This window comes from Typha latifolia, chromosome 4, assembly GCF_019914945.1.
Source record: "Typha latifolia isolate L0001 chromosome 4, TyphaL0001v2, whole genome shotgun sequence".
NCBI classification, from domain to species: Eukaryota; Viridiplantae; Streptophyta; class Magnoliopsida; order Poales; family Typhaceae; genus Typha; species Typha latifolia.
In genome coordinates this window covers 13,941,860-13,967,417 of record NC_133089.1, presented here as the reverse complement: position 1 = coordinate 13,967,417, position 25,558 = coordinate 13,941,860, and the positions used below count along the sequence as shown (strand labels likewise).

At 36.7% G+C, this 25,558-nt stretch overlaps 4 protein-coding genes, 1 long non-coding RNA gene and 1 other non-coding gene across 9 annotated transcripts; 3 read left to right on the top strand and 3 right to left on the bottom strand.

Moving 5' to 3' along the window:
* Positions 1 to 71: 71 nt before the first annotated feature.
* On the bottom strand, positions 72 to 3,031 carry LOC140785538 (small ribosomal subunit protein eS6-like). Its single transcript, XM_073133416.1, has 6 exons — positions 2,856 to 3,031; positions 2,647 to 2,711; positions 1,592 to 1,649; positions 1,390 to 1,498; positions 890 to 1,162; positions 72 to 570 (listed from the first exon to the last, which is right to left on the bottom strand). Exons 1-6 carry the CDS (start codon positions 2,859 to 2,861, stop codon positions 332 to 334), a joined length of 750 nt encoding a protein of 249 aa, XP_072989517.1. The 5' UTR covers positions 2,862 to 3,031; the 3' UTR covers positions 72 to 331.
* Positions 3,032 to 3,123: 92 nt separating this feature from the next.
* On the top strand, positions 3,124 to 3,196 carry TRNAA-AGC (transfer RNA alanine (anticodon AGC)). The gene has a single exon. It is a non-coding gene; the product is annotated as a tRNA-Ala (tRNA).
* Positions 3,197 to 9,287: 6,091 nt separating this feature from the next.
* Positions 9,288 to 12,035, bottom strand: LOC140786955 (cyclin-D2-2-like). The gene is made up of 6 exons (XM_073135678.1): positions 11,376 to 12,035; positions 10,830 to 10,916; positions 10,587 to 10,685; positions 10,300 to 10,498; positions 10,094 to 10,215; positions 9,288 to 9,993 (listed from the first exon to the last, which is right to left on the bottom strand). The coding sequence occupies exons 1-6, from the start codon at positions 11,691 to 11,693 to the stop codon at positions 9,760 to 9,762; spliced, it is 1,059 nt and encodes a 352-aa protein (XP_072991779.1). The 5' UTR covers positions 11,694 to 12,035; the 3' UTR covers positions 9,288 to 9,759.
* A 1,332-nt stretch (positions 12,036 to 13,367) lies between these two features.
* On the top strand, positions 13,368 to 16,645 carry LOC140786996 (uncharacterized). Its single transcript, XR_012108728.1, has 5 exons — positions 13,368 to 13,488; positions 13,664 to 13,783; positions 14,389 to 14,451; positions 15,954 to 16,048; positions 16,236 to 16,645. It is a non-coding gene; the product is annotated as an uncharacterized lncRNA (long non-coding RNA).
* A 462-nt stretch (positions 16,646 to 17,107) lies between these two features.
* LOC140786995 (dolichyl-diphosphooligosaccharide--protein glycosyltransferase subunit 4A) lies at positions 17,108 to 19,062 on the bottom strand. Of its 2 annotated transcripts, XM_073135723.1 has the most exons (3): positions 18,912 to 18,993; positions 17,625 to 17,683; positions 17,108 to 17,419 (listed from the first exon to the last, which is right to left on the bottom strand). In XM_073135723.1, exon 3 carries the CDS (start codon positions 17,417 to 17,419, stop codon positions 17,306 to 17,308), a length of 114 nt encoding a protein of 37 aa, XP_072991824.1. In that variant the 5' UTR covers positions 17,625 to 17,683; positions 18,912 to 18,993; the 3' UTR covers positions 17,108 to 17,305. The 2 variants fall into 2 exon arrangements, with proteins under 2 accessions (XP_072991824.1, XP_072991823.1); XM_073135722.1 differs by lacking the exon at positions 17,625 to 17,683 and having other exon boundaries at positions 18,912 to 19,062.
* On the top strand, positions 19,035 to 24,502 carry LOC140786994 (serine--tRNA ligase, chloroplastic/mitochondrial). 3 transcript variants are annotated; one of them, XM_073135720.1, is made up of 10 exons: positions 19,035 to 19,396; positions 19,469 to 19,620; positions 20,523 to 20,616; positions 20,681 to 20,829; positions 20,923 to 21,015; positions 21,449 to 21,628; positions 22,489 to 22,655; positions 23,116 to 23,250; positions 23,330 to 23,423; positions 23,986 to 24,502. In XM_073135720.1, exons 1-10 carry the CDS (start codon positions 19,180 to 19,182, stop codon positions 24,262 to 24,264), a joined length of 1,560 nt encoding a protein of 519 aa, XP_072991821.1. In that variant the 5' UTR covers positions 19,035 to 19,179; the 3' UTR covers positions 24,265 to 24,502. The 3 variants fall into 3 exon arrangements, 2 of the variants coding, with proteins under 2 accessions (XP_072991821.1, XP_072991822.1); XR_012108727.1 differs by having other exon boundaries at positions 19,064 to 19,396; positions 23,350 to 23,423; positions 23,986 to 24,404; XM_073135721.1 differs by having other exon boundaries at positions 19,115 to 19,396; positions 20,516 to 20,616.
* Positions 24,503 to 25,558: the final 1,056 nt, after the last annotated feature.

The following is a 25,558-nucleotide window of genomic DNA, read 5'->3' as shown; positions in this document are numbered from 1 at the left end:
CAATATAAGCTCCATAAATGTTTCCGATTAAGTGTAAGCTAATAACATTATACATCATAAACAATCCAACATCCGTAACTAAAATAGAATATCACTTTGCATGTCTGCAAGCAATTAAATACTTCTGAACTGCTTACTCTGAAATGCATCACCGTCTGGAAACAAAATCCGTTTGAAAGTTACACACTCAAACAAGGTGAAATTTGTAGGCAAGTAGAAAATCTCATCTCAACTAAACAAATTAAAACGATAAGGGACAGGTCGATTACCACATACTCGACCAACTACAAATTAAAATTAGTAATTTACTTTTTCATCAACCAGAGAAAGGTCAAGCTGAAACAGATGGCTTAGAGGCAATGGAAAGCTTGGATCTCCTCTTTGCCAAGCTCTCGCTCCTGCGATCCCTCTGTTCCTTGAGCCTAGTAGCAAGGAGCTTCTGGTACTCGGCTGCTTCAGACTTAGCCTTGGAGATCCTCTTCTTCTTCTCTGCAATCCTGGATCGCTTCCTCTGAAGTGTCAAGGGAGTCACAAGCCTCTGAATCTTGGGTGCCTTGCTACACTTCTTGCCTACATAAATTAAAGAAATATGAATTATTATAGAAGACTCAATGCCAAATTGCAGTCTAAATAGTTTTTAAGAAAAAAATCTAGAACATTTTCAACAAAAAAACCAAAATTATCCTCAAATTATTGTACATTGTATGTGTGTTTTGTTCAACTACATAGAAAGGGTACATAGGATGTCAATCAATCACTCGTTTTCCCTCTGTCAAAAATTCAATACAGTTCAACAATGGATAATATAGAGCAGGAAAAAAAAAACAAAACCAAGGATCTCAACACAGAGGTCTTCAGATAACTACTTGAAATCTAAAAAGAGATGCACCTGATTTAGTAGTAAAGGTTCGACGATATGTGTTGACATATTTGCGGACATCATCCTCCTTGGAGAGGTTGAACAGTTTCCGGATCTTAGAGGCCCTTTTTGGTCCTCTCATTCTGGGCTTCTCAATGTCAGTCAAGCCAGGAAGATCATTTTCACCTTTCTTAACAATGACTAAGTTGAGAACAGAGAGGTCAGGGCTGACAATGCACCCACGAACAGATTTTCTTCTGCGTTCTCCATTACGCCTGCCATATCCACGGAAGCATGGAGTTCCTGCCAAAATTATCACAATAAGATGAATGATGAATTAAACTGGAAAGGAGGGTTCAGTACATGGCATGTCCACTCACTGTCCTCTTGAAAAGAACAATAGAACAACCATATCTTCATAGTGAAAACAAACTTTCCAGTTATATACACCATACACTACATATTCATGGTACTAAGATAAAAGACGGAACAAAAAGACACATTAAAAGGTAAAAGAAGGCATATACTACCTCTGTGGAGCAATAAGCGGACACGTCCTTGTGTAAGTACTCCCTGCTTCATTGGAAACCCTTGCTTGTCACAACCCCCCATGATTTTGAAGACATAGCCCTTGAACTCCTACAGAAGCAAGTAAGAATTTAACAGCTGTTTATATCTAGAGACTCAGAAGAGAGTCTCCTGCATTTTTGGATAAGATTAGCTCCAGCATACCTCACCAAGAGAATCTCCAATAACCTCCTGAGAGATCCTCTTGTCAAAGAAGGCACGGCTGCAAAATGCAGAAAACATGGAATTAGTTTTTTTGCGGAAGTTAAAACAAAAGCAGCAATCAACATATATCACAATCATCGGTACAGAAATTTCATTCCCATAAATTATACATATATAATCCCAATCATCAGCACAATCATTTTTTTTCTGATGTAAATTTTCAGGTGAAATGATCGAGCTCTTATATCTGTACTAATGAAAACATGCTCTTAAGATTAACATTAGCATAGATACAAAGGTTTCATAAACAGAATGCAACAGAGAACACAACCAACAAGAAAATGTTGAATGGTGGATAAAGGACATCAGAGACATTGCTTCTAGGTGATGGAAGCATTGTAACTATATTTGGCTTAAAACGCACTCTATACATGGAAGCAAGAATGCAGAGAGCCAAAATGATCAGATAGTTAACTAGTTGATATGCTTAGGTTAGATCAGCTACTCCCTAAAAATTATATATATAACAACTATAACTAGGTCAATTCAAAAGCCATAATAAAGTACAATTGATCATAGGTGCTAAGAAAGAATACTAAGGGACCGTTTAGTTTCATGCGTTTTCATGTTCATGCGGCATCTCTTGTAATGAGAAACAAACATAACAACAGTCTTATATTTTCCCTCTTTTCTTTCCACTTAAGGTTGAGAATGGGTTTCGGCATCCACTTAATTAAAGTGAATGCTGAGATGCTGTATATCACTCCAACTTAGCCCTTGAAATAGATATTATCGGATCCATCAACTAAAAACTAATTTGTATATTGCACTTTGAATGTCTATAGTGAAATTCTAAACTCTAAGAGACTATGACACTAAAGGATTAACCGTGCTACAAAACATGAACATAAATATTATTTGAACATCTAAATAGATACAAATCAAACATCGATAGGATGAAAACGATAGCGTCAAGCATATGTAATATTCTAAGATCCAGAAAATACTCCAATTTGCATAACGAAAAAAAAAAGATTCAAATAGAAAACACTCACAGCTTCTGGTCGTCATCGATCTCGAGCTTCTTCTGGCAACCGGTAGTCGGATTCGCGATATTGAACTGCAAAAATTAACCCCCGCAAAAAAATCCGATCATATATCACGATTTCCGATCTCGAAACAACGATACGAAGCAAACCAAACAAGAAAATTTCCGTAGATGTCTAATAAGCGATGCTATAGGATTAAGGGTTAGGACTCGAACCTTCATCTTGGTTCGCAATAGGCAATCTTAAACTGAGGAAGACAAGTGAGACGAGAACGCGAGACCTTAAAAGAAGCAGCAGCAGCCGGCCACAAGGGCTTCCTTTTCTTCTCTGCCGTTTATATACCGCCGTAGAATATACAGAAACTAGGGTTTTAGTTACGAAAAGCTGATCGAAGCCGTTCCTTCGGGACGGCTTGTGTGATAGTAGCCGTCTATTTTTTTGAAAAATAAAATAAATAAAATTATTGTTACGCAACTAAATTATGGGGATGTAGCTCAGATGGTAGAGCGCTCGCTTAGCATGCGAGAGGTACGGGGATCGATACCCCGCATCTCCATTTTTCCCATTCGCCAAACTTATTGTTTATATAATTTTGGTTTCTCTTTTGCATCTTTAAAAAAAAATTCTTATTTAACTCCCCCCAGTGATGATGTCAGTGCAAAAATAAAGAATTCAAATATATGCAAAAAATCATCTGTTTTAAAAAATTATATATAAACAATAAAAGGTATTTATTGAAATAAGTCTAAGAAATCCACTGCAGCTTGCCACCGAGGTCTTCTTTTTATTATTTTTTGAGTCCCTTTATTTGCTTATTCTTAGACTTCTTCTTGCGTCTCGTAACTTTTGCCCTGGAACTGTTGGCTCTGCAATATAGCATGTAATGTGATGCTTATTTTATATTGATTAGTGTTTAAAAGCTGCAATTTTGTTGACTAATTGGATCGTTATTGGTCAGTGAGATTCGCAAGTATCAGAAGAGCACTGAGCAAACAAATTTATATTCGTATCTGGCACTTTTTTTTTTCACCAATATGGTTCTTTTATGTGACCACTGTTATGTTTGCTCCTTGACTAGTTATTGAATGCAAGCTGTTTAATAGTGTGTGATATGTTTGAATGGGGACTGATCAGCTGTAGGTTCCAGAGTCATGCAGTCCTTGCACTGCAGGACGCAGTAGAGATGCATATCTTGTGGGTCTTTTTGAGGACACCAACCTTTGTGCCATCCATGCCAAGCCCAAGGATTAGGGGCCACAAAAATTGACCCAATTTGACAATTCGATAATCTGATAACTCATCATGATAATTCGGCTCTTAATTAGATTTGGATTTAATCTAATCAGATTCGTGTCATAAATGGATCAACTCACCGACCCAATTAATAATCGAGTCGTGTTCGAGTTTATACCATTGACCCATTTAAGTATATAAGTCGGATTAGGTCAACCCATGAACCCACCAACCCCACTATATAAATATTAAACTTTTAAGTTATAACTCTAACTCACACCCTAACCCTCACACTCTCTCACTAGCCGCCTCCCACTTTCTTCGAAATTCCAAGGCCCATCATCTCTTCACGTCCTCCCTCTTGCCTCCATCACCGCTTGTAGTGAGCTCTTGCCTCCATCACCACCTGTGGTAAGCTCTCACCTCCACCACAGTCATTCTCTCCTCATATCTTCGACGGGCAACGAGCCTCCCACCCTCTTCAAAATCCCAAGGCCCCGATCTTCTCCGGTGGGCATCTCGCCTCCACCACCACCTTTCTCTCCTCAAATCTCCGACAAGCCTCCCACCCTCTCACCCTCTCACCCTCTTCAAAATCCTAAGGTCTGATCTCATTCAATCCTCCCTCTCGCAGCCTCGTCTCCATCGTCGCCCTTCTCTTCTCAGATCTCCAACATATCACCATCCTTCTCGCTGCCCACACCATCATTATTGTAGTCAGTCAATCAATCTACCTTTCCTACCCTCACCGTCTCCGTCTCCATCTCCATCTCCAATCTTCGTTTCAGGGGAGTACAATCACTCCACGAACGAGTGGAAGTTCATCGCCAAAACTGGGGCTAAAGTTTAGTTTATGCTGATTGTTATTGTTACTGTTGTAAATATTAATTTTTATATAGGGTAGATTAGTAAATAATTAAATATTACTGTGTTATTTGGGTCGTGTTAATACGATATGTCTATTAAATGGGTTACACGGGTTGTGCTGTGTTAACTCAACATATTTATTAAACGGGTTTACATGGGTCGTGTTATGTTACTCGTTTAATAATCAGGTTGTGTTCGTATCTACCAAATGCAACCTATTTAATAATCGAGTCGTGTTCGTATTAGAGTGATGTTGACTCAACCTGAACCCGCTTAATCTAACCCGATTACCACCCTTACTAAGGATATCCAATTGGTAAGGATTAGGGGTGTGAGAGGGCTTAATTAATGCCGACTTAGGATGGACTATTATAATTGGCTTCTCTTGATTGCAATCAAATTGGTATTTTGTGTGAAGTTGGAGTGGTGATACTTTTATTAAACATCGTGACTCGTAATTGTTATTCTAACGTGGAACACTTTTTGTTAGAAATATCGTGTATTTAATATAAAAAATTTATTAATTTTGAGCTAAGTTTTAAGTGGAGTCTACGCATCATTATAATAGTAATAAATTAATAGTAGAATTAAAATAGCTCAAATAGTACTTTATTGTCATATATTTAATTATTTAAATTTATAAAAATAAGTGAATGAAAATTAACTCTAAAGTGAGTATTATAACAATGAAAAATAAAGATAAATGAGCATATTAGATATTTAAGAAATATTAGTATAGTATATAAGTGTTAAACTTATTATATGCTTTGGGCTAAAAAAATGGTACATATTTTGTGAGTAAATAATACTATGCAAATTAACGCGCACAGACGCACCACCTAACTCGGTTCACACGCATAGGTCAAGTTCATATTTATTTTTTGTTTGATACGATTCTAATATGGTTTGGTTGTGGTTAAATAAAAAATGGTACATCCATTCGTGACTAGGTGCCTTAATCAGACAGTTCTCATCCTTTTATTGTTCATGCTTAACTTTATAAATATGAAGTTAGTTTGCATTTGTCAATTACGAAATTGTGTTCATTTTATTTTGCATTCGAGTCTTCTATTTGCATTTAGGTTCGACAAGTCATTCAGATAACAGCTTCTTTTCGAGTTCAAGACCGTCATTATATTCTGAGATACCGACATCAATATTTTAGAAGCAATAGATAGAGAGCGGACTGATCTTGAGGAGGTAGTGTCCAACACGATACTCAAACTATTTATACTATATAATACGCAAGTTTATTTAATTAATTAATTAATTTATTTTTAATCAAATTTTTAATACTTTTAAAATCAGATTGTTAGCTCCTAACACTTTCGTAGACATTTCTAACCAAAGATGATGTCGACCTCTTAATAAAAGAACCGAAGTCGAGTGGCCATACATACATACATACATACATACATACATACATACATACATACATACATACATACATACATACATATATACATATATTCCTCATATCCATTCCTTACTTCTTTGATCTCTTCCGTTCTCCTCGCACTCACTACAAAAACCTCGCCACTTCACTTCACAATTCCTTTCCGTCTCTTCCACCGAAATGGCGATCATCTCCTCGGCCGTCCCCGTCCTCCTCCTAACCCTAGCGTTCCTCGCGATAACCTCCTCCGCCCAAGCCCCCGGCCCTTCACCCAAGCCATCTCCCACTCCTACCCCCACCCCCAAATCCTCCCCACAAGCTTCCCCACCATCTCCCATCCCCACTTCTCCTCCTCCTCCCGCCTTCGCCCCGGTTCCCGTCACCTCCCCACCCTCTCCTCCCACCTCCGCCCCAACCGCCTCTCCTCCCTCCACGATCGCATTACCTCCGGCCGAGAATCCAGCCGCCGCAGGGAAAAACGCCGCCACCTCCACCTCCTTCGCCCCCGGCTGGCTCACCGCCTTCGCCTTCACCTTCACCGCCGCATTTGCCTTCTAGATCACCGTTGGTTCACGATCGGACGGTAGTTAATTTCTTCCTGTACTTTTAAATTATCCTTATTTTTGCTCTATTTGTTTTATTCTAGCTTCGTCATTAGGTTTTGTAGTCATGTGAGTGCGATCTGGGTTCACTGGCGCCATTACTGTACTCTTTTCCTATTCTAGTGAATTCTTTCTTTTGTCGTCTTTTACCGTTTTGCCTCTGGGGATATGCTCGACCCCGCCGCTTTCTCCCCTTATCTCTAAGGGTAGTTTCGGAAAGTCGGACGCGTGTCGCTAGATGCGGCGAACAGGGCTGCATCATGTGAGTAGCGGTGGTTAGTGTCAGTGTTATCCAGCTATTTCTATTATTTTCTCCAAAAATAATTATTACTATAATGCTTTATTTAATTTCATAGGAAAAAAGGATGGAGAAGAAAAGAAAATCAAAATAAAAAAAATTATTTAAATAAGAAAGTTCTAATTTTTATTCTATTCCGTCATGTGCTTAAACTTTACTTACAACGTTGTTCGGTATTTGTTTAAGCAAATAAGAGCTCTATTTATAAATAATTAAAAGATTTATTTATAACTTTCTCTATCTTTAATTAAAAGCATACGATAGATAATGACAAGCTTTCTCTGATATCAAAACAACTTATAGCTCCAAATTTCTCGGAGCTAATAGTCCAATGACCACCCCAAACCACCAAGAAAACTGCAGAAGAACATTATAAAGATAAGATAAATAATCCTTGGTTAATATATTTTTTTTTTCTTTGTTACATCCATCCATAAGCTCACCTAATTTAATTTCCAGCACTGTGTGAGAATAATAACAAACAGATGTGTTTAAAAAACTTGGCTGTGTGTCATGTAGTGTGTGATAGAACAAGAGATCAATGTTGGGGGGTTCAGTTGAATTATTTTTTATTTTGATCAGATGATGGGAACCAATTGGTGTTTTTGTTACCTTTTGGTGTCTCTTTGCAATTCCAAAACAAAGAACAAAAGGTCCCCGGCTTTGTCTTCTTTCTAACCTTTGATACTCCCTCTCTCTCTCTCTCTCTCTCTCTCACCCAGTTTGGTTTGGCTCAATTAGACAAAAATCCTAAGGTCCGTAATTGTTATATTTTCCTATTATTATATTTGATTCAACTAAAAATTGAATTTGAAGGTTTTCTTTAGAAATAAAGTTGTAAAGAATTGAATAATGATATCGATAGAATTTTAGACGATAAAAATACATATTAATTCAATTTATTTGTTAATATCTTTGTCATTTGAAATCTGAATTATTTTAACTGCGTTAGAAAAATTATCAAATTCTCTATAAGTTTAGCTCTAATTAGAATCTTTAAATTTAACTTTTAGTTCGGTCAGATATGATAGATAAATATAATGATTGTCTCAGTCCAGACCTTTGAAGTGCTTTGAATTAAAATATAATTTTTTTTTATAAAATTAAGTCAAACTACAGAGACTCTAATGTTAATTTTTGTTATTAAAAAAAGAAAGTATCTAAAATATTCGGATGTATATATAAAATTAATTTAACTCATCTATATAACAATAGTTAGTTGAACCAACTAATAAATATCTATACGAAAAAGATACTAATGGTAGGTAATTTATTTTTTAGTGATGGGCCAATGAGGTTGTTAAATTCATTTATGCACCTATATGCAATTCCATAGCAAGGGACAAAAGTAATTGGCTCTGTCTCATTTCCACTGCTGGCTGACTCACCCCCACCTGATCACTTTTTACTGTCCCTCTATTCCTTTCTCATGCCAGAAATACACACACAAAGACTTTTCTTTTTTAAACTTCTGGTATGTCTTTAGATTAGCATATTTAAGCTGGTAATTTCCATGACCCAACTTTGTCTATGCTTATGGGGAATAAGCAAGCACCCTTCTACATATCCATGCTGTCTTTTGAGTGTTATCTTCAAATATGATGCAAACTAGAACTCAAAATATTTTTTTCCCCAAGAAAAAGAAACAAAGCTATGAGGCTCTAATAATGGAACATTGATTCAAGAAGAAGAGAGCTGAATTCAAATTCCAACACTCTTTTGAAGCATAAGAATACATTTATCATCACATCAGACAAGTTGACCAGTTGCTGGAAGTAGCTCTCTAGGTATTACCTAGAGAAAGTACTGCCAACTCCGTTGAAAGGGGTGCTGGCTAATAAAAGTGCTGCAGGCTAAATATACCAGTTTTAAGTGCATTAATTGAGGTACTCTACATGATATATTGATATTAAATAGGAGCACCTTAATTTTTTTTATGCCAGTCTTAAGTGCATTTTATATACTTAAGAGGCACGATACTTGGTGAAAAGGTAAAAGAAAAAGAAAAGAAGGAAAAAAAAAAGGCTTTAAGGAGAACATTGGCATCATCAAATATTAAAGATTTGAACAGCTTATGCTGAAACCTGAAACTTCCTAGAGGTCCCCCCACCCCCTCTTCATGTGTAGGCGTAGCCATCCCAAGGTTTGTACTGAGCATTGGTTCCTTTTTCCATTTTATGTGCAGAGAATCCCAGTCTAAGCAGACAAGAAATCAAACAAAAGGCTAGACAAGAAATAAGAAATACAAACATAAAGGAAGTAATCAGATAACTTTTTGTAACACTAACCAATAGATTTCATAACCAAAAACTCCTTTCCTTTCTCACCTTTCCCTATTCCCAGTCCTCCTATCTTGGCTGATCAGCTTTGTATCTCAAAAGGGTTTCTACTAGTAACCATTCAGAGAAAGCTAAAACAAAAGAGAGATAAGGAGAGGCTTTCTCAGCTCACTTCTTGCAGACTCTGCTCTTGCAGACTCTGCTCTCTGACTGAAATACTAATTCCCAGTCTAATCTCTCTTATATCTCATCTCATATTTATATATTACAGCTGGTGACTGGGTCGCTCATGAGAAAAGCATGAAGAAAAATTTGATGTCCTTGATCTTCTGTGGGTCTCTGTAGCCTTATAGACCACAACAAAACTCCCACTAATCAAACCAAAATGACTTGAAAATAGTAAGACTCAATAGCAAGTGAACACTAAACAGAGCCCCTCTTATCTCATGAGATTGATGGCCTGCTTAGTTTTCTCCTCTTGGTAGCAGGGGAGGTTTGATGAGAATTTGCATGGGACCCAACTGTTATATCATCACTTCTATAACTAAGGCATGCAGCATCTAGCACCCCAATTGGGCTCTGTGGCACAGAGGGAACTGATGGATTGGCATTGTTATTACTCCTCTTTTTCACTAGTGTCATCTCTTGCACCACTTCATAGCATCTCAACACTCTAATCTGCAACCAGCATGTCAATCCATATCAAGCAAAGGCCTTTTGCTAAAAATGAGCATTTGTGCAATAACTCACAACATAGGGTAAAGTCGAAAAGCCTAACCTTATCTACATGGATACAATGAGTTAGAGCTTTGTCAATGTCCATAATTCGAATCTCTCCTAATGCTGATAGAACCACCGCAGCAGCAATTTCAGAAGGCCTAAATTTGAGAAATCGAATCCCTGCAATTAAATATTACCTACCGTTAGCATTAGACTTGCAGTACGATCAAAGAGATTATTTATGTTAAAGTTTGAACATCTAACCTCTAGTTGCTTCCAAGATTAACTCCACAGAGCGAGAAATTAATGCATTTGTTGGTGTCCCTTCATTAAACTTATTAAGAAAGTAATCAATGAAAGAGAAAGGGGTCACTGCTTGCATCCTCCACTTGAGGGTGCTCAGCACCAAAAGCTCCATTCTTTGTATAGTTTTTGCTTCAAAAACATATTTTGCCTCAGAGACCTATTGAAATGCATCAAAATTATTGGCTCGCTATCAGATACCAGAGGAAAAAATAATAAAAGAAATATTTTATGAATGATTTATTCACCTGTAAATCTAAAGATAAAGGAACTTCAGTTTCCTCCATCTTGGCAGCGAGAGATAAGCAGGCCACTGATAGCAACTGTGTCATCCAAGCCTTGTCTTGCTAGAAATAGATACAGAAAGATGAACAATGGAAAGACATGCATAAGAATATAATTAAACCAACCACATTCGCCGCTGCTATGAGCAAAGTGTTATCCATGAGAAGAAAGGAACATCACAATTCTTGTCTTAAAAGATTTCTCACCATGACTTCATACACAGAGAGAAATCTATCCAAGTAATTTATAGATAAATAGGCACTCAGTGGTCCAAATTTGTAATAGCAATGAACCTGTCCATCCAAATATAAACAGCCATCAGCCACAATTGTATAAACTAGGGGGCGGGGGAATCAGCAGTTGAAATTAAATCATAATTGCTTTCAAATGGTTGAAGAGAAGTATGAATAGGAGACCTCTGAGAATAATATTATAGCTAACTTGGAACATGCTGAACTACTGCAAGAACATATTCATCATTGGGCTAATTAGAAAAAGATAAAAGGAAAATACAGAATCAAGTAAATAAAATGTAAATCTAATTCATCCAGTACTAGTATCTGTTTCTTATAATAGATAACATAGACCTCCAAAGCCACACAGTAGTAATCAAATCCTTAATAGAGAGAAAATAAAAGAACTTACTAAATCGATTAACAAGTTCATGACTAATATACCCAGAAACCATCTAATAAATTCACATCAAAATTACTACGAAGGGGACTGAAAAAAGAGAAAGCAACCCAATGTACCTTCAAAATACAATCAGTGGCATCTCTTCTAACTGATACTTCTAAAGCCCCAGTCTGGTATCTCTTGGCATAATCCTCCCTTGGGAGATGGTGGATTTCCTTCTCAACCAACAAAGCCATGCACTCATCTGACATCAGAGGAAAACCCATCCCAAAATCCTGATAAAAGTCATTCCTTTGCAGTGGAATCAGGTCAAGCTTATGAATTCCAGCTTCTCCAGTAAGACCCACCTCCTCCTCATCATCAAAGCACAGAATGCTGCTGTTATCCTCAGCGCAGAGGAGGGTGGAGGAAGCAAACTCATATCTGATACCCATTGACTTTAAGATCAAAGTGTATGTTTTAGATGGTAGTGAAGAAGTTTCCTTCTCTCCTCCTCCTCCAATGGCTCTCTTTTAGAGAAAAGAAAGCCTAAAGGAAGGAGCTTTCCATGTTATTAACCTTTAGCCTTGAATGAAGAGATAAAAGAGGAAGAGAGAAGACGACACTGCTCGAGAGAGAGAGCGAGGTCTCATGAAGTACAAGTAGAGATATGGAAATGGCAAAGAAAAGACAGCGAATGGAGGGTCTCACCGTCTCAGGCAAGGGAGAAAAATTAAACAAATGGATCTTCTTCTTTTATTTTGGCTCTTTTGGGAAGGGTTTTGGGGTATGGCCGTATGGGGGTAGTAGTGGGGGGGAGGAAATGATCATATATTATTAATTGGAAGAAGAAGATTTTGTCGTGATTTAGCTATGGATATTAAAAAAAAATTTGTTCTGTTTTGCCCTTTGTTTGCTGAGAAATTACAACGGAGTGCCATTTTTATGGTCGTAAGGTCCTAACTCCCTCCCTAACTCTCTATGAATCAATATATACCAAAAGTAAAAAATAATTAGAATTTAAAAGGAAAAAATTATATGAAATGTAATAACTCTTAAAAGGAGAAAAAGGTATCTTTCTAGACAAATAAGATGAGAAATCCCTTGATTATTATAAATTGCATTCATAGAGAGATAAAAGAGTTTCTTATACCTTTTAAACAAAAAGAATGAAAAAAAAAATAATTCTTTTTTCATGAAATATAAAGATTTAGGATGAGAGAATTAGTGTTTAAAGCTTGGTTATTTTCAGTCAAGCATTCACCTAGTGTAATTATTAAGTAATTGGTAAACATAGCTGATTCAGCCATAAATAATATTATTATTGTCTCTTATTCCTCTGTTAAAATGAGATCATATGTCTAAAGCACATAATGAAGTACAATACTAATTAACTTAACGACTAATTGCAGTTTATATTTCTACTAAAAAAGTCAAGGTTTAAATAATTATCAGAACAAATTAACATTGTGGTCTTAATTCTATGAAAGGTATAAAAGAGTAAATTTAGTTGTCTAACCTAATAATTAAAATAAAATAAAATAAAATTAGAGTTCATGAATTTTTAAATTATAAGAAAAATTAAAAAAAATCTTTCAAACTTCAAAGAATTTAAAACAAATACTTTTTTTTTTTTTTTTTTCTTTGTCTTTTCTTAGTACAAGTTATAGAATAATGTTAAAAGTACAACACTAGTGGAGTCCTTTTTTGGTTATATTTGATGAGCTCAAGATTAATATTTAACTTTTTTCTAAAATAATAATAAAATAATAATAATTTAAAAATCTGCTGAAGTATTTCTTAGCGTTGGAATACATGTGAGCGTAGATTTATTCGTAAAAGAAAATAAATTTTACACGTTGTCGCTCGTGGTTGGAGGGCTCTTTCTCAATAGTAAAAATAAAAAAAATAAAACTAAGGTTAAATATTCAGCTATTTTCATTTTTGGCCCCTGAGACGTACAAACTTTTGCCAAAGAAAATCTTTCACGAGTCGTCTACTAGATCTCTGGCTCACTTTGTTCTCGTCGACCTTCTTCATTCACCGTGTGGTCACTTCCTCATTCTCTTATTTCTTTTCAAATTCGAGCAAGACCCATTTGGTTTCCTTCCTCCTCTGATCTTACCGTCGGCGTTGGGATGTTGGGTTTCTCTTCTCTCTCTCTCTCTCTCTCTCTCTCTCTCTTTTGGCATGAAGTCTCTTCTTGATTTTTGATTGAGCTCTCGATGACTTGACCATGTATGATCTTTTGTAAGAACATGATTTCTTCAGGATGATGAATTCTACGCTTATTAAGCTTTTATACTGCACTGCAAATTGTCTTTACTGCTATCATGTCTTCTTTCATTACTGCTTCCCATGTCAGTTTTGGTTTCTCCCTACAATTTTGAATAACTGATGGAATTTATTCACACCAACTGAGCAGGTCAAAGCTTGTTAATCTGAGTGCCAGCCAGAAATATCTAATCCAGTGGAATGGAGGCTGCTTCCTCTACAGTACCCTCTATTGTTGTTTATGTTGTTACAGTTCCAAATAGAGAAGCAGGTTTGCGTGTTATGGTTTAATCTGTTTCTCTGTGATATAGATGCATTCTGCTAAGCTGGTGATCCAGTGTAAACAGAATTGTTACCACTTGTCAAATTATCAGACTAGGGAGGGTCATTAGCCACTTCCTTTATATAATGTTGATTAAACTGGAACATTACTAAATGTCAAGTTTTGAGAAGTATACATATTTCCTTGTCTCCTGGTTGCCATATGATCATGTATTAAGCATGGGATTGTCATCAGGCTTTTGTTAGAAGACTATAAAAGCAAGGGCATGTTCTACATCTAGTTTGTTATTTCTACTAACAGCATTTCCAGTAAATGTAAGATAGAAACCCGACTGAAACAGCGCCGCCCAAATCATCTCATGTTGACAGGAAATTGACACGAGAAATAGATTATGGTACAGGAACCCATTATATTAATCTGTGCTGCCTGAAACATTAGTTTTCGGGTCGGTACATGTCAGTATTGGACCTGGTCCCCTGAGAATCAGTCTGAGGTTGTAGAAACACCCCATGGTAGCACACCCCATGTTGTTTGTATTATTTGGTAGGTTTTATTTCTTGGCAATTTTTCTAAGATTATCTGTCTTAATACAGGCAAGAAGCTTTCTGAAAGCATCATCAGGGAAAGGCTTGCAGCATGTGTCAATATAGTGCCAGGCATGCACCTTATTCTCAAACTGCTCCATGTAAAGTTGTCATCTAATGATATTGTCGATCTTATCTATTTTGCACTGGCATGTTTTGGTACTTTGGCTTGCACTGTAGATAAAGGCTTTATAACATGTTTCCAAATCATTATTTAGTTTGATTGCCACTGTTAGATAGCTGGTGTTCCCTGACTGTTTGCAGGGGAATCATCTGTTATTGTGAAAACATTTTATATGATATCAGCAACTGTCTTGGGCAGTTGAATTGAAGGAATAGATTGTGTGCTTGAAATGAGAGTTACTAGTTATATTCTCTTTATTGGGCTGCTATGTGAGCAACTACACTTGGATATCTTTTTAACATATACAAACAGGAGTTCTAGATGCAAGTCCTAGCACATAGTTAGCCACTCATACAAGATATAAATAATCCAAAAATCTTGAGCAAATAAATTATCTAGCCTACTTAGGAGTTAGGAATGACATAAGTAGTAGGGGTTTTGTTAACAGGACAGTGAAGGGTTTGCTGGAATCTGATCGAGGACAAGATTTAAAACAATTGCCTCATGCATCCTGATGGTGGTGCCAGTAAACCAGGCACACCTTCTTGCGGCAGGGGCTAACCTAGTCCATTTCTTCTCAGATTCCTAGCCTAGCTCTGACAAAAAATAAATTGACTTCCGTAGTTTTGGCTGAATCAATTAGCATTGCAGAAATTTGAGTTCTTGCCTCACCACCATGTTATTAGCTTTAATCTGCTGGCATGCTTGGGCAATGAGCAGGTTAGTCCTTTCCAAGTAACTCAACTTTATGGCGGTCACTACTCTTAAAGATTAGTTGATTGTGTTCCTTGCCTACTGATACTTAATAGGATATTTCATCCATAATTGTTTCTTCAATGTGGTAGTTATTACTTTAATCTTTTAGCTTCTATTAATATTATACTACATAATTTGACAGATAAATATTATTAAGCATCTATTTTCTAGTGTATTTTATCCTTTTCCCTTTTCTTAGTTCTATGTTCTGATCCTTTTCATGGTTTCTTTAGTTGACTCACATATCAACTCTTCTTTTTTTCTTGGAAAGTGAATCAGAGATGCTAGTTAAGCTTCAAATTTTTTCTCTTCTGGAAACCAGCTTTTACCTATTTATTTGTCCTTTAATGTTAAATTTCCTGAATATGCCCATGGTTTCTGTTTGCAGGGATCAAGTCCATATATTTATTTACCACTACCAAAGTTACAGTTATATAAAAGATAATTAATAAATCTCTACCTCATATTTTCTCACTTGTCAGCAAGCTACAGAAACTAATGTTGAGTCAATCAGATAGAAAAAAAGTTGGGTTTGCAAACTTGTTGCAAATTGTGGTTGTGTTATTGTTGGTATACTTGAACCAAGACAATTATAATTTTTTTAACTATACCAGTTACTAAGTTGTCAACAATGGGCTGGCCGAATACCTTCCAATACTGGTTTATGTGTAATGAATCATGCATCATTTTCCAGGTCCAAACAGATTCTGAAGAATTGCTTATTATCAAGACGAGGAAAACGCTCCTCGATGCAATGGTTGAACATGTTAAAGCTAACCATGAGTATGAGTAAGCTTCGTTCATCTATGTTAACTGCTGTTGTATGATCTTATCTTAGATTCTTAGGATCATCTTTTTCGTTGTTATTCTGTAGGTTTGTTGACATTGTTTTAAGTTTAATATATGACTCATTCCATGTCTTACTGATATATGTGGTATCTAGTGCCTGTAACTTAACCATTAACTGTGTATACAGGGTTCCTGAAGTCATAGCTTTGCCCTTAAATGGTGGTAACCTCAAGTACCTCAGAATGGCTTAAAGACAATGCAAGGGAAAAATGATGTGATGATATGAAACAGTGCGAGGGAGAATTTCCAATGTTATAAATGGCTAAGTTTGTAGTTGCTTGCAGCAAAGCTGAGTAAATGAGCTTGCAGAGGACCTCGAATAAAAGAATGCCCCTTTTGTCCATTAGAGACTGTCTGGATCTTTTGTTGTAGACTACTTTTGGAATCGTTTGTCCGAAGTGAGATGTCTTTATGGCACTTGGTATTCCTTTTTCCAACTCAAATACTCGGTACAGGAGGTATCAGTGCTCCTGGGTTCTTGTTTGGTACAACCACCCTCAGAAATAAATAAGATTTCTTTACTTGAATTCTTACCAATGTTTGTGTTCTTTCGTTTACATTGGTTTTTCATTTAACAACAGAAAGCAAACAACCCATTCTGCTTCTATGGGCACAAAAGTTACAGGCAGACCATATCTTGAGAATAATCTGTTTCTCTACCAACTAAATCAGCAAAAGGTCTTCATAGCTTCATTGAGCTGTAACAGGAAAAATCTCATATATGTCTCAGGCACAGAGATCAATGGCTTTTCTAATTATGTGAAGCATGCAATATATCACACATTCTTATAATTGCGATAAACCATGCATGTCAACTAGAAAGCAATGACATCCCTAAAAAATATGAGTTATGAATGTATCAGACACTTCAGTAACCATTCGAGATGTTCAATTGACTGCAGGTGCTGATTTCATCAGACCACAGATAACACAAAACAGAGCATTCTCACACTCAGAGATGTAAAACAGAACTTATATGATACGGGAAACATGAACACATTTAGGAGTAGAAAATGATCAGAAAATATGATTGGGAGTTGACTATTCCGAGTGACAGAATTTAATATCTCAACAACAAAACCATCATTGCATTTGCAAGTTCCCTTAATAGAACAAAATGTCTTTGGTAATACGATTCCTATTCAGGTCTGGTAAGTGAAGCTATAATTTGTTGTTACAGAATCTTAATCATATGCATCAATTTCCTTCATATTTTGGATCTGCCATCACATAGTGATAAGCAATTACCAAAATGAATATGAAGATGCCAAGGAAATTGGCAAAAAATCCCAAGTCTTGGTCGTCAATCATCTGCAAGACGAACAAAAGAAATAAGGGTGTCAAATATGATCAGGAAGCAACCATAACATGAGTATGACACGTCGATTTGTTACAGACAATAATGAAGATGGAATTGGTCCAAGTATAAATGAAGACTGAAATGCTGGAATGAAATTAAATTGACGAAATGGAGAACTATAAAAATTGAATAAGATGTTTTCCATCTGGGGCCAACCTAAAAGAACCCAAGTGAAATTCAAACTGAAGCCATCCCAACCAGCCATTATCCAACACCTGACATATTTGAAAAATTGATTGTCTCATATGTTGTTGCAACATGTCTTTATACTAAAGGTTGTTGATAACATCTTCTACATAGTTACTCCTCTACTTGCTTGTACTTTCAATCAAAATAACATTTACATATATGCAATTGGTTGAAAGGAACACATCATTGTGGTTGTTGTTTTCTGTTATACATATGTAAGTAACGCCCAATTTAAACAGTTTTAAGTACTGGCTGCCATCAACCAATTCAACCTGGTAGATCCTAGACTGATGAACAAACAAAGCGACACATTAAAGATAAAACTGGCCTAAAGTTGAAAAAAAAAGACTTGGTTATTCAAAAAATCGAATGAATTTGGATCAGCCTAGTACAGCCATCTAGCCTGCTCAACAGGTGCTTTCATTTATGTGCAGTACCCTAATTCTGAACAGGTTTAAAATAGTTCTTTACTTCTTCTTACTAAATCCAAGTTGAAAATCTAACATATTTCCAAATCCTTTTTAGCTAATTGGGATGAGGCTTACCAGGGGTACACCGTGGTAAATTGTTTTGAGTTACAGAAGCTCTTCCACACTTGAAGTAAGACCACATATATAACACCCTTCCTAGATCCTGCCTTCTTGTTGCTAGGAAGAAAAAAGAAATAAAAAGGTTTGCCACACACATGAATCACTAAAGAATATGTACCAACCCAAATATGCAATGTCTTCCTCTTTGGTCGTCCTTGGTGAACCAAAAGAAAAGATGCCAACTTCTTATATCAGTAGCATTTCCAAGGACATTAAAAAGGACATCCCTCCTTATTTTTTTTCTCTTTTTATCTCTTCTGTGGCAGATTTGGTCTCAAAATCTGATGGACGAACAACATTTTACCCCAAGCCTTCTCATATGCCCAACAACTCGGATGATAAAACAACACTAATGACCCGATCGCCCGAACATTTATTACTACATCCCATAATTTTATTTCTCAAAACTTATGCATATAAGGTGAATTCTATTACCACTTAATGAAAGCAACTAAGTAGTTAAAAAAGAAATTTTATAGAATCGCCTCTTCGCTTCGCTATAACACCCGGATCTAAGAGATGATGAGCTAAATCGTGTGCGAAGCATCGCCTTTGTGAGGTCAAACCACAGATCTGACAAACAGAAGCGAAATCCGACGATCCAAAAAATAGATTTCAAATCCAGCAGAAGAGATCGAGCGCAAAGAAATTTAAGAGGCCTTACCTTCGCGTCGTTCCGCCTTAGCCTTCGCCTCCCGTAGAAATGAGTCGAGAAAGGAAGCGGAATAAGCTCTTTATAAAATTTGCTGGGGTTTTTCAACTGCACGTGCATTGCGCGTGACGCAGAGAGAGAGAGAGAGAGAGAGACGCGGAGTTTATCCTACTCATCTTAGTCTTCCTCTCCCGACCTCAACTCCTCTATCCGCTCCTCTCCGGCGCATGCTATCCTGCGCCGCCGCCGCGCCGCCGATCCTACTTGCTGTCCGGACCCAATGGGGATGGTACCAAGCGGGCGTTTCGGAACCGTAACCCTATCAAGAGCCCCGTCTCTTTGCCGTTCCTCCTGTCTCCTTCCTCCCCTCGAAACCTTAACCCTAGCCTCCCCTCGTCGTTGCATGCTCCGAAGATCTCCTCTCCATCCAATCCTGAGGGCATTCTCTGCCGCCTCCGTGCCAACGATCTCACCGGCGTCCCAGGAAGTGCGGAAAGGTGCCTCCTTTTTTTGCCTCTCTTTTTTCAGAAGCTATAGTTGGATTCTTCTCATCTTTATGGTAGTTGTAGTTCCCGTGAAGCCGCAATGGAAAGCCGCGATAGATTTCAAATGGATTAGGGATAACAAGGATGTTGTTGCCGCCAATATCAAGAATAGGAAATCCAGTGCTAATTTGGAGCTTGTCCTCGAGCTCTATGAGAAGTTCTTGAGTCTTCAGAAGGTCAGGCCTTTGCTCGATAGCATATAATCTACTCCATTCACGAATAAATATGTATGTACAGAAGATCAAGTTTGATCCGTTTATCTGATTCTCTTACTACTTTCTAGCTAATCTGCGAGATATCCTGCTTTTTTGTAACTACAAAAGTGAGTAAATTCTTTTGGTTTGTGGAATTCATATAGTTATACATTTTGTTCTTTAGTTCTAATTGTTTAGCTTATAGTAGTAGCATATGTATAGCCTCGAATAAAAGTAGAACATTTCTATCATATCTTTACTTTTTAGAAGGAATCATAGATTTGGGGGCGGGGGCGGGGGCGCATGGGATTCTCAATGTACCAATCCATAATTGAAATTATTAGGATTTTGAGAGAGAGAAACGTGGCTTCCAACGATACCCTGATGCAGCGGTTATGATGCACATTATTTGCTCTCTCTAGCCTTTGACTGGTGTCAAAATTTAAACAGTGCAATAGATAGCAGCTATCAAATAATTTTTGGATATTACTGTGTGAAAATGGCAATGAAAAGATTATTTCCCCAAGTTGTTGGCTTGAAATAATGTAATTTCTAAGATGATCAGAAAAACTGCTTTTACTAAAGAAAGATCAATCAATATTGACAACAAAAGTAAAGTAGCTGGTAATGTGACTTAGAATTCCGTTGTGCCTGCTATATGGTTATTATTATTATTATTATTATTATTATCATTATCACCGTTGACATCATCAACATCATCATTGTTGTTGTTATTGATGTCATTGTTGGTGATGAGAACTGCCAATCCAACCTTGTAACAGTTGTTTTTTCAATGTGTTTGGTTACCATGCTTTCAGTAATGTTCTACCAAAAATAATATTAAAAAGAGTGCAACAATTTCTAATTTTGGTCACAGATAGCAGGAGGTTGAACGGCTCCGAGCTGAAAGAAACATTGTCGCAAACAAAATGAAGGGAAAGCTAGAGCCATCTGTTCGTCAAACTCTTGTGGAAGAAGGTAAACTTGATATTTGTTTTATATAGCATAACTTGCAAATTTACTTGGCTCAGTCATCTTGCAGGAAAGAGCTTGAAAGAGGGGCTTGTTGCTCTAGAGGAAGATCTTATTCAAATTACTGATACGCTTCAACAGGAAGCGCAGTGTATACCTAATACTATGCATCCAGATGTTCCTGTAGGAGGCGAGGATAGTTCTGTAGTAAGAAAGATGGTATTACTTTCCTTAGATATTCCTAGTGTCTTATCATGTTTTAGAATTCTTTGGTATGATCATGTTTGACATTTTCTGTTTGAAATCGCCTAGGTAGGCAGTCAAAAGGACTTTAAGTTTGCCGTCAAAGATCATCTTCAACTGGGGAAGGAACTTAATTTATTTGATTTTGATGCAGCAGCAGAGGTAATATGTTTATGCATATTACAATCTCCTACAGTTGTGCAGTATTTTTTTATGAATTTGTATACAATTGCAAAAATATTCTAAAAGTGATGTACATATCACTGGACATGTTATATTGATACTTGCGTCATTAGACATAGATCAACTTTATTTATAGATGGCCCAGAATTGGTTAGTTCGGGCGAAAAGTTAGGGGTTCAAATTGATAAGGCATATTCTTCTTATGGCCTGTTTAGTACTGATAGAACATCTAAGACATTTCAGAAAATTCCGCATTATTCACATCTATTCAGAATATTTAAGCAAGTTTTAGTTGAATGATTTTCTATCAGCATTACCTTATTCAACCTGATTTTGTTTTTTACGAAGTTTTATTTGTTTGTAGTTCTTTACTTGCATATTTAATGTCAGTTGGTTCTTTTGTTTTGTGCAGGTCAGTGGTTCAAAGTTCTACTACTTAAAGAATGAGGCTGTTTTACTAGAGATGGCCCTTGTTAATTGGGCAATTACAGAAGTCTCAAGAAAAGGTTTTATTCCTCTCATTACTCCAGAGATTGTAAGATCATCTGTCGTTGAGAAATGCGGCTTCCAACCCCGGGGCGAAAATACTCAGGTTTGTAACATTCCTTTGTACATAACTATACAAGTATACTAGCTGAAACTTGTTGAGCATTTTCTTGGACAACTGAATATATTGGTATGCATCTAGAGTATGATTAAAATGTAAGAGTTTATGGTAAGAAATTGGTTGATTTCATGCTACAGCCCACTGCATATTTGTTGTAAATGCTCTCCACTATAAGTAATATGATCTTTTAATTATTTAACCGATTCAGCATGTCTGCTTAAATTGATGTACTGTAATCTGTAGTTGTTAGCTTTATTGGTGGTTAGCGCTGTACTTGTTAGATTTATTGGTGGTTACCACTGTGCTTGTTAGATTTGTTTGGTGGATATTGCCATCTTCTTTCCATAGGCAGTAACCTATGAGTGTGGAGCCATCTGATATATGCTAATTTTGTTGAAATATTACATTTTGTGTTTATCTTTGTTGTAACTTGCTAAATCTATCTCATTTTGTCTTGAAATTTCATGTTCATTCACTAATAGTATTTGTTTATTGAGTGGCACGTATTGTGTCAGTTTTAACATTTAATATTAGTTTCCATTATGAATTCCTATCAAGTTAGAAACAATACAGGGTCACTGAAGGCTGATTAATCTTGTATCAAGGATTAGTAGGTAGACAATTAGTAGATAAAAGCAATGCAGTTTTTATCTCTTTTACTTGGTATCCTACATGGCATATTCTGACTCGTCTATGCTCACATATCCAATACTGTTCATGCAAAATCAGATTTGACCTTTTCTATTGCTTTTCATGTTTGGAAGAAGTTAATGGTTTTTCTAGATCTTGTGATGTTTATTAAACTAAGAATTCAAGTTCTACGAGTTTTTTTTCCCTCTCGACAGGTTTATTCAATTGAAGACAGCGACCAATGCCTAATAGGAACTGCAGAGATTCCTGTTGGAGGCATCCATATGGATTCAATTCTTTTAGAATCTGGTTTACCTCGGAAGTATGTGGCCTACTCTCATTGTTTCCGCACTGAAGCTGGTGCTGCTGGCACTGCCACAAGGTGATTTTACATCTAGTAGTATGGATTAGGAATGCTTCTAATGCCATCAAAGCAACTGACTGAGCCCTGTCTGCTTTTTGGTCTATCAGCCAGAGAGAAAGTCTTGCTTTCAATTGTTCAGTGGCCTAAAGTACTTCTAGTGTTATCATAGGCTGGCAAATCTGCATTCCGAAAAGTCCACTGCCTCACTGCCTAGTCCATCCTTATTAACATATCCACTGCTAACCCAAACACTTATATATCATCCATGTTAGTCGCCCAAAGTTCTAGGTCCATAATTCAAATTTTTAAATAACTCCTGATAAAGATAATCTTATCCTACTAATGAGGTCGACATGCAGTTAGTTCTTTGCTGCTTCATGAGCGGGTTTCGTTGAGCTTATTGGTTAAAGAAAGATAATAAAGTTATCAAGTTTCTAGTTTTCACAGATACTTAATTAGGGATTATCCTCTTAAACAGGGGCCTTTATCGAGTACACCAATTTAGCAAGGTTGAGATGTTCATATTTTGTCGGCCAGAGGACAGTGACATGTACCATGAAGAACTTATCGCAATTGAAGAAGATCTATTCACATCTCTGGGCCTTCACTTCAAGTACTAAACGATCTGTGGTTTTGTTTATTATGCATTCATTTCAATTCTTCATGACTAAGTAATATTGGTGTTTCCTTAGGATTTTGGATATGGCAACAGGTGATTTGGGTGCGCCTGCATATAGGAAGTTTGATGTGGAGGCTTGGATGCCTGGTTTAGGCCGTTATGGTGAGGTATGTGAAGACTGAAGAGGCTGTCCAAGATTACAGCCATCTAAAAGTATACGTGGATACAACAGCAAATAAGATATCTTTCAAAAATAGAATGACATCAAATGCATTAGTGCTGCCTTCTCCACAATTTTTTGTTGGTTTTCTTTTCCACATCCCGCTAGGGCTATATTAGGCTTCTGGTATATAACAATTGGTTTTTCAGCTGAAGCAAAATTGTTTTTGTTGGAACCAAAATTCTTTGCAGTTTCAGGTTTTTGCTGAAAACTGGTAAGTTGGTTCAATATCAATTAACTAGCTGAAATTGACTTAAAGTTTGAGCTAAAATGGCCAAACGCCCAAAACTAACTGAAACTGGTCAAAAACGATCCAAAACTAGTTGATTTCAGCACAAACTGTTGAAACTTGCCGAAGCTAGTTGAATTTATTACTATTTGGTTACTTCCATCATGGAAAAAGATGTGATAAATATACCCACTACCTAGGTATTACCACCTTTTTCACTTTTAATCATCCTTTTTATCCAATTCTCCATTTATTTACTACTCTTTATTCGAATTAACAGATCTCAAGTGCATCGAACTGTACCGATTATCAGAGTCGGAGACTTGGCATCCGCTACCGCCCTTCTGTATCGGATCTCTCACCGACAAATGCAAAGAAAGGAAAGGGCAGCAGCTCGGCTCCCACACAGTTTGTTCATACACTTAATGCCACCGCATGTGCTGTTCCTCGCATGTTGGTATGTCTGTTGGAAAATTTTCAGCAAGAGGATGGCTCTGTAGTTATTCCTGAGCCACTGAGGCCTTTCATGGGTGGTCTGCAAGTTATCTCGCGAAAATAAAGGTGACACTTGTGGAAACTGTTAAATCTTCATTCCCTTTTTCTGCATTTTATTTATAGAGCTTCTTGTGAGGTTACCAGCGTAGTATGCATCACCGTTCTTTTTGAAATAAAAAAGAGCCAGGAACCCTTTTGTCTTCACTCTTCACTTCACTTTGATATCTGAAACCTTTGAATATGTTGAGTATTTTCAGAGAAAAATTGATGATAATGCAAGAAAAGTCTTTGCTGATAGATAATATGTTTCTGACGTTCTAGTCATTTTAAAATTCAGTGAAATTCCATTTGAACCTGCACAGACACTGTTTTGTGATGCATACTGTCTGTCAATTTGCTGTTTGTCATCGAGTACTATTACTCATTTATGGTGGAATATTAGGGCATTTCCCTTGCTCATGGTTGAGTGTTCTGCTTTAATTGCATCTCATCCATGCACCATAGTGAGCAGCACTAAAGATGCCTTTCCTCAACTTTGGAAAATACAAAACCTTATATCTTTCGCAGTAAGATAAGAAGCTTCTTACTGATTGACCTGGATACTTTTCATCTCTCATCAACAAAGTTCAATATACCCCACTGATCCAGGGGAGCTGCATTTCTTTGTAAACGATAGCTGCATTCTTGGTGTATTAGGGACCTTTTATGATAGCAAAGTGCATATAGGCTTCCTCTGCAGCAGTACAAAGTTGTCGCACATATCTCCAGATTTTCACATTATACTGCAATGGATGAAGGGCATTGAGCATTTCTCTTTATACTCTATCCTCTTTTAATGACAGCAAAGTATGAGCAACCAACTCCATTTAGTCTTTCTTAAGCTAGATCTAGAACTAGTACACTATGCTCTGAGTAGTGTTTCTCATCAATTGTTTCATGTTTATGAGTGGGACAAGGATGAGTCAGCTCAATAATTGAAAGTATTTGAGTAATATCTCAATAAGGAACTCCATATAGATGGTTTTTTTTTTATCCTTGGCAACCACCTTTTTGATTGCAAGGTACGATCAGTAATTTGGCTCTTTATGAGCATAAGCACTTTCACAGTAACAAATTCTGGGGCTTTGCAGTCTAATTTTTTTTATCTTTAGCTTGATAAGAAAAATTAACAGGAGAGTTTAACACTTAATTGTCATAATTTATATATATATATATATATATATATATATATATATATATATATATATTAAGGGTATTTTTTTATTGTGTGGAAAATTTAGATATTTGGAGGTGTGATAGTGTTTTGTTATGCGAATAATTGGTCTCGTGAAAGTGATGCCAGTTTGACTTGCAAGAAT